General features: G+C 46.0%; 2 protein-coding genes across 2 annotated transcripts; both read right to left on the bottom strand.

The window, feature by feature from the left end:
- Nucleotides 1-2,632: 2,632 nt before the first annotated feature.
- On the bottom strand, nt 2,633-4,072 carry LOC125523028 (heavy metal-associated isoprenylated plant protein 28-like). Its single transcript, XM_048688066.1, has 3 exons — nt 3,894-4,072; nt 3,336-3,408; nt 2,633-3,091 (listed from the first exon to the last, which is right to left on the bottom strand). Exons 1-3 carry the CDS (start codon nt 3,897-3,899, stop codon nt 2,904-2,906), a joined length of 267 nt encoding a protein of 88 aa, XP_048544023.1. The 5' UTR covers nt 3,900-4,072; the 3' UTR covers nt 2,633-2,903.
- Nucleotides 4,073-4,948: 876 nt separating this feature from the next.
- LOC125525454 lies at nt 4,949-10,011 on the bottom strand. The gene is made up of 2 exons (XM_048690460.1): nt 9,353-10,011; nt 4,949-5,602 (listed from the first exon to the last, which is right to left on the bottom strand). The coding sequence occupies exons 1-2, from the start codon at nt 9,784-9,786 to the stop codon at nt 5,275-5,277; spliced, it is 762 nt and encodes a 253-aa protein (XP_048546417.1). The 5' UTR covers nt 9,787-10,011; the 3' UTR covers nt 4,949-5,274.
- Between the last annotated feature and the right edge of the window lie 2,725 nt (nt 10,012-12,736).

The following is a 12,736-nucleotide window of genomic DNA, read 5'->3' as shown; positions in this document are numbered from 1 at the left end:
AACCCACACCAATCTCTTATCCGTGTGTGGTGCCCCTCTCCATAGTTTCATCCTCCGTCCAGTTTTCTGTAGTGCTCGGCGAAGCCCTGCGGGAACAAGTTCACCATCACCGGCACCACGCTGTTGTGCTGCCGAAACTCATCTACTACTTCACCCATCTTGCTGGATCAAGAAGGCGAGGACGTCATCGAGCTGAACGTGTGCTGAACACGGAGGTGCCATACGTTCGGTACTTGTTTGGTTGGATCGCGAAGGTGTTCGACTACATCAACGCGTTGATAAACGCTTCCGCTTAACGGTCTATGAGGGTACGTAGACACACTCTCCCCTCTCGTAGCTATGCATCTCCATGGATAGATCTTGCGTGTGCATAGAATTATTTTGTTTTCCATGCAACGTTACCCAACAGAGGCGAACCCCAATATGGTTGCATGACCGTTGTATTTAAGGAGGCTGGAACACAAACCGTGCCCGAGACGATAACCACACGATCAGTGGGCCGACCCGGTAGGCTATGTTCGGCCTAATCATGCAAAAATGACACAGCGGCATCACCAACGCAAGGAAGGAGAGGACTTCCCAGCAGGGAGTTCAAGAGGCCGGAGGCACGAGAAGAAGAGCCCGACGGAGATCTCTGAGCCCAGATGCTCGCAACCTCCGCCATGCTTGGGGGCTACTGACAGGGTCCTAGACCCAGGGTGCCTAACATAAAGGAGCACGACCTCGACTTCGACCAGGGCCCACCAGGCCCAGAGAGCATCCATGAACCCTAAGAAGGGGAGGGCAAGCTAAGGTATGCCCCAAGACAAGCGGCGATGGCCAGATCGATCTGGTATCTTCTCCATATAAACCCTAGACCTCTCATGTCTATATAAAGGGAGGTCTAAGTCCCTCATTAGGGATCCAATCTAGAAAAAACTCTTGGTAGACATATCATACACCATTGTAATCCTATCCACGAGGTATCCCCTCACAATGAATACCAAAACAAAGCAGGATGTAGGGTGTTACTCTTCGGAGGCCTGAACCTGGGTAAACTATGTGTGCAGACTCTGTTTCGGTACTTCCAGTCTCGTCATGAACCCTGCCGAAGGATCTGATGGGAAATCGCTCCGTCAAAGACCCTCGCCATTGTAAACGAGCTGGGCTCTTCAAAGCATATCAGAGGTGTTTCTTTACCCTCCCGACAGTCAGGTCGTACCCCCAAATAGGGGTAAGCACTCCACAGCTCTCCCTCGCTGACTGAGGACTATGTACCTTCGGTTTACAACTTTGCACTTAAAGACCTTTTGCGGTCGCCGCGCATCTATTTTTGTTATGAATTTTTCTTTCATTATGCCTCTTAGCCAAGGACAATATTTTCCCAAAACTCATTGGTTTTTGACCGGGGGCTCGTATTTACAAGCCTGCCCAAATACTCATTCCAATACTCATGTAAAAGTATTCGACGTCTCGGATATTGCATTATATGCATCGATTTTGAATCATGTCTTTGGTCAATAGTTGGGTTGTCCGGCTCCTATGCTTACCCCTTACGTTTCCTTATTGTTCGGCTAAGGGTGTAAAGGGAGAACCATTGCGGCTGCGCTTCCAGCTCAAATGGTTAAAGTGCCTTAGTGAAGAAAACCAAAAACTGATTGTCATGATAGGCGCAAACTGGTCAGCGATCCGATGACTGTGTCAAAATACAAATCGATAGAAGTTATCGGTGTCAAACGATGGGCTCTTATCAAATGAGATGAAGTGATTAATGGTTTAACCTCGGCACGGCCAACCACTTCAACATCCGGGGGCTAGTTACTCGTCCCCATAGTTAAGCTCCTATGACTAAGTGAAAGTTGTAAAGCCGAAATAGTTCGATTGTCTAGTTTCTACTAACATATACTGCCTCTAGGCACCGAGACGTCGGCTAAGAGTTCAAATGTTGTAGAAACACCCCTTGTATTATATACAATGGAAAGGAAGCCTACGGCTGGCCACTTTTAGTATTTAAACGGTCGCACGTGAGTCAAAATAAACAAAACAGACGATAAAGCCAAACATTTCAAAATAAGCTTATCGTTGTACACAATTCAAACTTCGGCATTCCGAAGTACCATTTAGGAAAAATATCCCTCCACCTCCTCGCTCATGCCTCAATCCGCGATGCCAGCAAGGACATCGCAGCCCATCTCACCTTCACCGCACGACACCCCGATATTGGGTCCGGTGGAGCTCTTCTCCGCTGCCCGCCCACCATAGGAACGACGCAGCCGCCGGCGCAGCCTTGTCGCAGTGGCGGTTTGCATGGGGGTGGGCACCGGGTGAGAGGAGAGAAATGGATAAACGAGATGGAAGTGTTCGCGATCGGCCCTTGCTTTTCCAAACGAAAGAAATCCATGACATGGCTAGTCTCACCTGCACTAAGATTCGTGTTTGGATCCAATGGTCCAGGGTACATTCGATCCCAATCACTAAAAATCCGACGTCAGGTTTTTAGTGATTTCATAAAAAAATTAGGTAACCGCACAAAAAATACATTTGAGTAACGGATTTGGATAATCTCTTTTCTACTTTTCTTTCCTGTGATTGGTTGTGTGGATCAAGCAACCACACCGATCTCTCAACATGGTAACACAGGAATCTTGCATCATGCATCTTTGCCACCAAACTTAATCCCATGCCTTGAGGACATCTTTTTTATGACATCTTACACATATGCCTGGTTGACCACCCCCAAAGTAGAAAAAAAATGTGACATATATATACACGTGAGAGGAAGAAGAAACCATCCGAAGCATATAATAAAGCAAAAACAGAAAGAAGAAACACCAAGCAAGCTCCCAGATTCGATCCAGTTTATACATGGTCGTTCAACGTCGCCGACATCATCATGCAACTAGCATGCATCTCATCGGATGAGATCAGAAGAAGCCGTAGTTGTTGAAGGCGAAGCTCCCGGCGGCGTAAGCGCTGAGCAGCTCGTTCCGCGGCGACCAGAGCTCCACCCTGAGCCCCACCCTCCTGAGCGCCTTGAGGATCTTGTTCCGGTTCGCATACCCGGTCACCACCACCTTCTGGATGCTCCCCTCCACCTCCACCCTCTCCACCCCTGCACGCATACACCAATCCATCAACCATTTGTGAGATAGAGGAAGAGTTTTATTGCTTCTCTGGTCATTGCACACACAACCAAGCCGATCATTCAACCATAGCTAGCTACAGTGAGAAAGGCATCCATCCATGGCTAGCTTTGTTAAAAGGAGAAAGGATCGACGCATCATCAGGTTGTTCAGATCTCTCCATGGATGGGTGATGGGTGCAATGAAATGACTTTAGTTTACGAGAGTTTTTACCTTTCACTTTGGACAGGCATTTCCGTACCCTCTTCTCATGCAGCGCCACCATCTCCACTTTCAGCTCGGTGCTCTGCGTGCATGGGGGAAATCAGGGAATGAGCGCAGGTTACGCATGCATGCACATGCACTCGATCATCATGAGAAAAAGTACATGAAAAATATACATTGGGCAATGTTTTTTTTCACTAATAGTTCTCTTAGTTTCCTTTTGCATGAATATGTTGTTAGACAGGTAGAAGTAGTAATTAACCTGCCCACCTATTCTATGATGTTTTTCAGGGCTGTGTAGAGTGATATGAGCCATATTAAACTTGCAATCAACATGCATTATTGCTATAGATATATTGTTGCCAAATGCCCAAATGCAATGTTTAAAAGGGTACATATAGCACATTCATCTTGAAAAACGCATGTTCATCATCACGGCATCATTTCATAGAGAGAAAGTAGAAACTAATGGAATCTCCCTGAATTACAACCTCTAAATGAACAACAACCAAAAGAGGCACATTTAGATTGCGATCAGAGTGCGATTAATTAAGTAACAAGCCATACCTCCATGGATGAACCGACGATCGATCTTGCGTACACCACTTTTGAGACGATGGGAAGAAGAGGAAGAAGAAGGGACCAAGATGAGGCCGACGGTGCAGGGCTCTTATAGCAGAAGCAGCAGGTGAACAAGTTTGGCAAAAGCAAAAAGAGCCACCGGCAGGATGTGATGAAGGGAAAAGGTTAAAGAGCAGTGCCCAAGAGATTCCCTGGTGTTTTGAAGCTATTAGCTACAAGACCTAGCTAAGCTGCTTTACTAAAGGGGGCTTAGGTCTACATGGAGAAGAGCGCGACCGGTGGTCGATCGTACCGATCGAGGCCTAGCTAGGTGTCTCACTAACTGCTGCTAGACAGTTTAGTAATCTCCAAGCTCAGCTCTCAATGTTGATTTCAGCCTTGATCAGTTGCATCTAGGTGGTGCAAAAATATGTGCATGTCACTTTCGGCGTTTCATATCACCATGTGCTACCTACAGTCACATACACAGATCGATCTGGTTCTGGTTCAAGAAAGAGCTATTGGTCGTAGGGGATCTCGGCCTGGTGATGACATGGACGCCATTGACGAGTCCAAGCTGCTAAGCTTGCTTTTGAGGTGTCCCCTGGCTAGCTGGACCTGGAATACAGTTTGGAATGTCTGGAGATCTGCAGGACGGACCAAATGGTTACAAAAAGAGCAAAAGCGCAAAAGGTAAAAGAAGCCATGGGATGGAAAATTAAAGAGGAGCCGTGTGAGATCGACAGCAAATGGACCACGGTGCAAGTTTGGTATTTCTTGCCTTGGCTTCGCCGGCATGATAAGCTAGCAGAGATCATGGGCTCTGAAATCATCACTTCATCTTCATTTTGTTCTACATGCTGAACGGTAGTCAATTGTTTGCTTTCAATTGATTCCAATCTAACAATGCAAAGCCACTTCAGAGAAAAGGCTAATGATGCAATCCAGCAAAAAGCTGCCTCATCAGCAGAGTAATTACACCTGTTAACAAACTGTTGAACCATTGAACCGATGCATGGGGCCTCAAAATGATCAGAGATAAACACAGAAGAATTAGATAGATAGCATATAACTGTAAATGTCTAAATGGTAACCACTAGGTTTTTTCTTATTTTCTTCCTGATCACAAATCCAGCTACAGACATTTCTATAAACCTTATTGTGCTGAAAAAACTTATTGCCTTATGATGCAGGCATACAGCAGACCACACAAAACATGGAAAAAAACGAATCAATAGGCACAACACAACAGCCACCACCATATATCATCCGCCGGTCTCAAGCCTCGCTAACAAGCCACTAGCTGGCTAATTCTCCTCATCTACTTTTCAGAACGGATTTCTAAATCTCCATCGATCATAACGGAAATCCTCGAGACCAATCTCGCCTAGACCCACATGTTTCTGCAGGATCTGGGGGAGAGGTCCTTGAGCCGGACGACATCCTTATGGCCTGGGCAGCCCTTGCAGGTCTCCTCGTCGAAGTTGCCACCATGGATCTTGCTATGCCGAAGGTAGCCGAACTCGCTGCAAACACTGCCAGGGATGACGTGGTACCCGACGTCTTCGATGGGGGTGTGCTCACTACAGACGGCGGCGAAGGTGGCTTCGTCAAGGGTGCCGTCCCGGTAGACGATGATACCATCCTGGTCATTCCTCATAGCCCGAAAGACCTTGTCGAACACCCTGTCCTGCTTTGTCGTCACCGGCATGCATCTGAGGGGACGATAAATGAAATAATCAGACTTAGTCTTCTATTCAGGTTAGCTTCCATGAAAGGAACACATGGGGAAAAGGAAACACTGATCACCATAGATCAACTCAGGTGATTCATCACATATATCCAACGTTTGTGCCATGTCATCAGATTTGAAAGGAAAATAACAGGAAAGTGTGTCATGCTAATTCAAAATCATGTTGATCTAGATATTTATAGTCTTCTTTACAGGAAGGTGATAATTTACAACTGGGATGTACCCAGGCCTGGATGTACCACTATGACATGGCGGGCTGGTGGTAGCTGCGAGTTGCACTCGAGCTCACCTGCTTCTGCCTCGAAATAATATTTTTGTGAACTTAAGAAAAAAACCAACAATACAAGTGCACATGCAGGAATACTAAGTGCACAAAAACATTTATTATAGCAAAAAAAATTGTTCATCTGCGTTCTGTACTTAAATATAGAGTTGGTATATTAGCTCTGTATCCTTGTGTGTTTGTGCATATATAAATCACATATACTCCACTAGTATAAAAAACGTTCTTATATTATGGGACGGAAGGAGTACATATCTTCTAAAATTTGCAAAAAAAAACTTGAAAGCTTTTCAATATTTTCATAATTTTGGCATTTGCAAACAATCAATTTCCTTTTTTGTTTGAGAAGGTGGGGGGGGGGGGGGGGTTTGGGTGCACAAAACCTATACATGTATAAGTGACACCATCAATCATCCAACCTCTATTGGTGGCTGTGGAATGAGATGGCTTTCTCGACATGAAAAGTTAGAAGATCATACATAAAAGGATAATAAGAAAGGAGGTAAGAGCACGGTTTTTTTTATTCCGATTTTTTTTCCGGGAGGGGCCGGAAAATCCGGTTCTCAAAAATTTCCGGAAATTTCGGATTTTTTTCAATCCAAAAACATTTAACATCAAAATATATAATTTTTAACCAATTGAGAACATGAAGTACTTTCTGGTGAATTGGTCCGCTCGCTTACTTACCTACCGAAGGTCGTGCGTTCGATCACTTCCTAACGCACCGCAACCGATTTTTTTTAGGAAGCTTGAATAAGGCAAAAAAAGTTCAAATTGCAAATAAGGGTAATCGAACCTGAGACGTAAGAATGATAGGTAGCGCTGCCTACCATTTCGACAAGTGCTTGCTTATGACTATCTTGGTATACGTAGCCATTTGACATTACTTAGTCTTTTAAATTAAAAAAATTAAAACTTTTTGGACGGTATCGGTTTTTTTCGGAGGTCGCCTAGGTTTCTGGTTTACAGCCAGTTTCCGTTTTTGCAGAACGGAATAAAAACACTGGTAAGAGACAAAAATGGGCAACTGTTGATCTAGGAATACTTTGCATTTATATTCTATTTCAAATGGAGCATGTCTCGATTTCGACAAAAGCTGAATATCATATATGTTCAGATATGGGTAGAATTAAAAAGGTACCCAACATAACTGAAAAACAATGGCGCTCCGTAGGCTTTATATTTAGTTGGTATGAGATAATTTCGTTTCCAGTATCTAGTAATAGAGTCCTTGTCAGTTTGAAAACAAAATGATACCTAGTATATTAATTTCATATTCTTAAGAATCTTCTAATTTGCACCATAGTAGGCACCAACATGGCCGACAATAAGTCTCATAACCTGGAATGATCAAATACGACCCAAAACTAACGTACAAAGCATAAAAACAAGAACTTCAAAGAAATTTACTCATATTGTCTTGTCTAATCATCAGTCATTGTGCAAATAAATATGATGCCTAAATATTTGCCCATTGTCTTGAAATACTTAAGTAGTTTCCTTTTTGCTACTAGTGTCTTGAATCAGCAGAATTATTTAACAAGACGTGTGTCCCTTGAGTTGAGCATTATAGGGTTAAAATCTTGATGAAAACTCAATTAACTCATGTGCACGGACAAAGACAAGGACCATATGGACTCAATACTGAAATAAATTCAGTGAGGTGATTGTTGGAGCAGTAGTTGATCCTCCTGCTTTCATACATTGATCAAATTGGTACGATATTTATTCCCAATTTTTTCATTAAATTTATCTATTTGTTCAAATATAATCAACTTACTGACATTATACCAAATATGTTAATACAACCAACTTACTTAATTTGTAGTATTATATATGTAATTGTTTCCTTTATCGACATTTCATCGAGATCATTTCCCCACATATTGTCCGACAAAGGTTTAAATTGTGATATGTTCAATAAGCCATGACGAGTTTCGGTAGAACTGGGTGTCAGACCAGTTGGCTAGTGGTGTGCGGCCGGCTCCCACATTTGAGCCTTGTGCTCCGCAGGGCATGTGTCTGGTTGTTTCTTCTTAATAAAATGTTGTATGGGCTAGTCCCTGTTGGTCCTTTTTTCTATGGTTAGTTTCCATAAATTTGAAGAGCATGTGTGTTAGTTTAATACATGACATTTCCAAAAAGAGTACAATGATACTCAAAATAATGAAATACGATAGGTGCCACTTAGGAGCTAGTTTTTTTTAATATATAGAATTGTTTCTTTTTGTTTTAGAGACTTTTTGGATTCTGCCCGCGTCAGCTGTACCAAAATGGGGTGCGCTAATATTTTGGCAAGGGAATCAGAGGCTTCCGTCTCGCTAGTGAGCGGGCGTGAAATCAGAACTGCCCCTTAGTTCCCACAAATCAGAACTACCATCCAAACAGCCCCTTAGTTCCCACAAATTTTGTCTCTTTGATACTTTATCCATTGAGATATCAAAGTTGGCCTACCAATTTAGTTGTTGGATCATATAGTATGCTTTTTATTTGGAGCAAGGGCAATCAGATGGCATTAAGAATGTGATATAGTTAAGTGTCATGTCCAAGCTAAGACATGGTATTGGCGTATTGCCATCAGGCAGTTGGCCACAATGTGCCAATGTGGCGACCCTCAACGTCATCTTGGGCGGCCTGAACTGGATCAACAGTAACCACGTCGTGCGAGCTCGAAAAACACAGCCGCTGTCTTCGCCTGCCCTCATAGGGACTCTTCTAGAAACCCCCTATCGGCAACCGACAGAGGTAACGGTAGACTTTGCAGGGCCTATAGCTTTGGCACGGTGTTGGGAACTCAAGCGTATAGGTCACTAATGGATGAGAAGGTCAGAGCACTGCAATCCACGGGACGCTGTGTCGTTAGTGATGCCAAGCAGTTTGGCAGGGCTCTAAGACCCTGCTCTGTTTGCAACCGGAAGATCACGTAAGGGATTTGTCAACCTCTAGATGAAAGCCCAAGCGATTAATCTGGAATAAATACAGCCAGCGTATACGGTAGTGTTTGACCGTGCAAGACAGTTACTCTGCATCCTTTGCTTACGGAATAAGCTTAGCCTCACCGGTAACTCCCCCGGAACAAGGGTGTGCGTTTCAGCAAGATGAGGCCCAGCCCCAGAGCGGTGTGCGCCTTTTGAAGTTTTTCAGAAGACCCAGACGACGGTGTCCGTAATCATTTTCAGAGAGTGAGGATGGCCTGGCACTGGCAGCGAGTGGGTCAATGGAACCGAACAAACACTGGGGTAGGGCGGCGCAGGAGCAGGGGCAGAGGACTGAGCTCGTAGCTGGGCACGCCGCTGACAAATTTTCATGGGTTTATTGGCCAAGCATAATGCCCGTACATATTTTGCAAGCCCTCCCTGTTCGGGTTTCCTATTCTGGTGCGAATATTATAAGCGGAAAAGAAAAAGGGGGCAAGGGATACTCACGAACCTGACGTGGAAGAGGTTGGGCACACGGGCGGCGCCGAGGTAGACCTCGACGGCCCCGAGGAAGGCCTGGTACGTGCGGATGTGCAGCGCGTCCACGCGCGGGTACGGCAGCCGCGGCCGCGGGCCCAGCCACCCCACCACCGCATTACCGCCGCCGCCGCCGCCGCCGCAGCCCAGGAAGGCGTACTCCCGCCAGCGCACCTGCTGCTGATCCTGGGGCGGCTCCGGCGGGGGCGGCAGAGGCAGCGCGACGAAGCCGGCCGCGGCGAGGATGGGCTCCAGGTCGTCGTGGGTCGTTATGGGGCGGAACGTGGCCGTGTGCCACAGGGACAGCTTCTTGGCCGCCTCCTGCACCGTCAGCCTTATGTCCCTGCTCCTGCCGCCCCCGCCCCCGCCGGCAGCCCCCGCGCCTGCACCACCGGCCGACGACGCCATGGACGGACCGACGGAGGAGGAGGAGGGGTTTATCGAGGGGACAAGGGGGGGACGGCTCTTGGCGTTGTTTATGCGGGAGAGACAGACAGAGAGAGATTGTTGGTGCGTTGTTTGAATCAAAAGACGGGGAGATTTCCGGAGAGGAAAGAAAGAAAGAAAGAAAATAAAGGGAAGGAAGGAAGGAGGGAGGGAGCAGGAGGAGGTGGACGAGACGAGAGGGGTCTGAGGCCGCCCGCGTTGGGATTCTCTCTCGCCCGCTCGGCGTCGCCAATATATTTCTCCGGCCGTGATAAACGCTCCACGCACCTGCGCTCGTTCGGTGCGATGCGGGCCGTTTCGAAACCCCTGCCAATGACGCGTGGGCCCCGCGAGGGCTTTTGCTTGCGTGCCGGGGCCACATCCGCGCGTGTTTTGTGAAGGCTCGTGAACTGCTTCCTCTTCGGTAGAAGAGGAATGTAGAGTAGTCAAAATGGAAACGGAAAAATGTTAATGCTGCCCAGAAATAGAAGTACAGCCCGAGTCCAGTGGATGGTGCTCCACATGCTCGTCCGTCTGCCTGTCATGTATCTGTGTTTTTTTTGTTCTTTTTAGATACTAACTGCTGCCAGGGAGTAGACGAGAAATGGCAAATTTTTCGGCTGGGTAGAAACGGATGTCCAGTAAGGATGCACTGTCTTCATGAGTGCTTGCCTATACGGGACGCCATACACCCTGTGTGATTATCTGGAGCTAGCAACACTCATAAATGGATATGTTTTCATTCTCGGTTCATGTCGGTGACGTTCTCGCCGACCGCTCGGTTGTCGTTTTTATCTTTTGGCTTGCTTGTATGTGAAGTTTTTCCACAGCTTTGTATCGGTTCGGCCATTTGGACTTTATATATAAAGCAGGAAATGCATATTTCGAGACACACAAGTGTGTTGGTGCTTATACAAAAGAAAGTCATTAAGGGGCGCCAACATCTCACACTCAAAAATGACAAAGGGCCCATTTAAGCCACGCGCCATCAAAGAGTGCTCCCTCAATAACCATTCTCGGAGAACGTTTAAGAATTGTCATGATATAACAAATAGATTTGCCGTGCTGTAACAGTGAGATTTGCCATGCTAAGAAGAAATAATTGCCATATGTTGTACTAGAAAGAATTGTCATACGGTTCAGAAATTTGTCATGCTGCAACAAATAAAATTGCCACGTGTTTCAGAGATTTGATATGTTGTAGAAGAGATAATTGTCGGGCTAAGGGAAGGAGAAATTGCCCACATGTTCAAGAATTGCCACACTACAACATGGCAAATTGACATGCTACATAGAGAAGTTGTCATACATGCTTCCATGGAGCGGCATGCTTCGTGATAGAGGAGTGTCATATACTACACAAGGGGTCATTCGCTCGGGAGGGTGTATGGGAGTGTGTGTTTGTGTCATTCGCTCCAGAGGATGCATGGAACAGCGATTGCCATGTCGTCATCGCTTTGAGATTTACGCATGTGATTGGACGCACAAGAAACACATGTAACTCTATTCATACTTGTAACCATTACATGTACATTGTTTTGGATCCAAGTTCCAAATAATTACAAAGCAACTCCTGCATCTAAGATTTACAATAAAATATTTTGGGACATCTTCTCTATGGTATTAAACTTTGCAAGATAAAATACGACCAAGACTTCAGTAAAGAAACTGTAATCGTGCTGAAGCGGCAGCACTGCAACTTGTGCACCTGCGGGAACTTGATTACCAACATAGGTTTCTGAAAACCCCTTGGGTTGTCCATCCAAAAAGATTAGAAGCCTTGACCGATGAACATACTTGGGACGGGGATTATTGTTGGATCACACGATATGCTACGCTAGCTCCAAATAAAAAAAATTCTACCGCACAACCAAGATCATGTTGCTGGAAATAGATCATCGAATCAGGTTTACCACTAGAGGTGCGGTCATCGCAGCCGAAGTAGAGTTGGTGATGCGTGTAGTCACTCAGCCAATCTCCCACGAACAGTGATGTTCCGCGAATGGCGATCTCCTCCGAAAGACGAAGTCCTGTGAACAGCTCCTCATGGATCCCTCGAACGGCTCCTTGCGGTTCCCTCGAACGATTCATCCAAGCACCGCAGTTGCGATGCCTCTAAGGTAACGACACATACGGGGAGCAGCGTTGGGCAATAGACTACTAGGTCCAGGGGTGTGGGGAATGTTGGCGGCTGTGGAGGGACAAAAACGATCAATCCTAAAAGGTGCGCCCACTCCCCTTTATATGCACCTCCAAAGTGGGCTCAACACTTGAGGTCCACTAGGAATCTGCTCCCATTTTCCACTCGGATCCAATCCGAATGGGCTGCAACCCCTTAAGTGTGTGACCCTATAGGTTCACGTACGCATGGACATGACCCGAGTAGATAGTTGTTAGCGGCTTCTAGCAGAACGTGCCAACTCCCATGTGTGTGTAAAGTCATTTGACGAGCCTTGACAATGTGTCATATGCAACATTCCTTTTGCCTCACGATATTTCTTGTTGAGCTCAAGGCGAGTACTTGTCACCCTTATCGTAGCTCGACCTCTCTTCTCGAAACCGTGATACAGATTCTTGAACCGGGTTAATACTTAACCCAAGTCACATGGCCATGCTTTCCAAATCTGATCACTCAAGAGGGCACAGAGAATATCTCTCCTTATAGGAGGGGCAAATCACATCTTGGTCAACCATGTATCACGTCATGTGTCACAACTCATGAAGTAGCGTTTGATAGACCCTAAGTGAGTCGGTCCTCATCCCAAGAACATGCGATGAGCTTAGGTCTAGGACATGGCATATACATTGTACTTGCGATTAACATATGACAATATCTCGCCGCGCCTCAAAGTGGGCCAGTCCATCTCGGTGATCTCCAACCCCGAACCCATACTGTTGGTATAGCATCTCCATGCACATGACTTGTGACACA

This window comes from Triticum urartu, chromosome 7 (assembly GCF_003073215.2).
Source record: "Triticum urartu cultivar G1812 chromosome 7, Tu2.1, whole genome shotgun sequence".
Taxonomy (NCBI): domain Eukaryota; kingdom Viridiplantae; phylum Streptophyta; class Magnoliopsida; order Poales; family Poaceae; genus Triticum; species Triticum urartu.
Note: the sequence above shows the minus strand (reverse complement) of the source record. Positions and strands in the feature narration are given on the sequence as shown.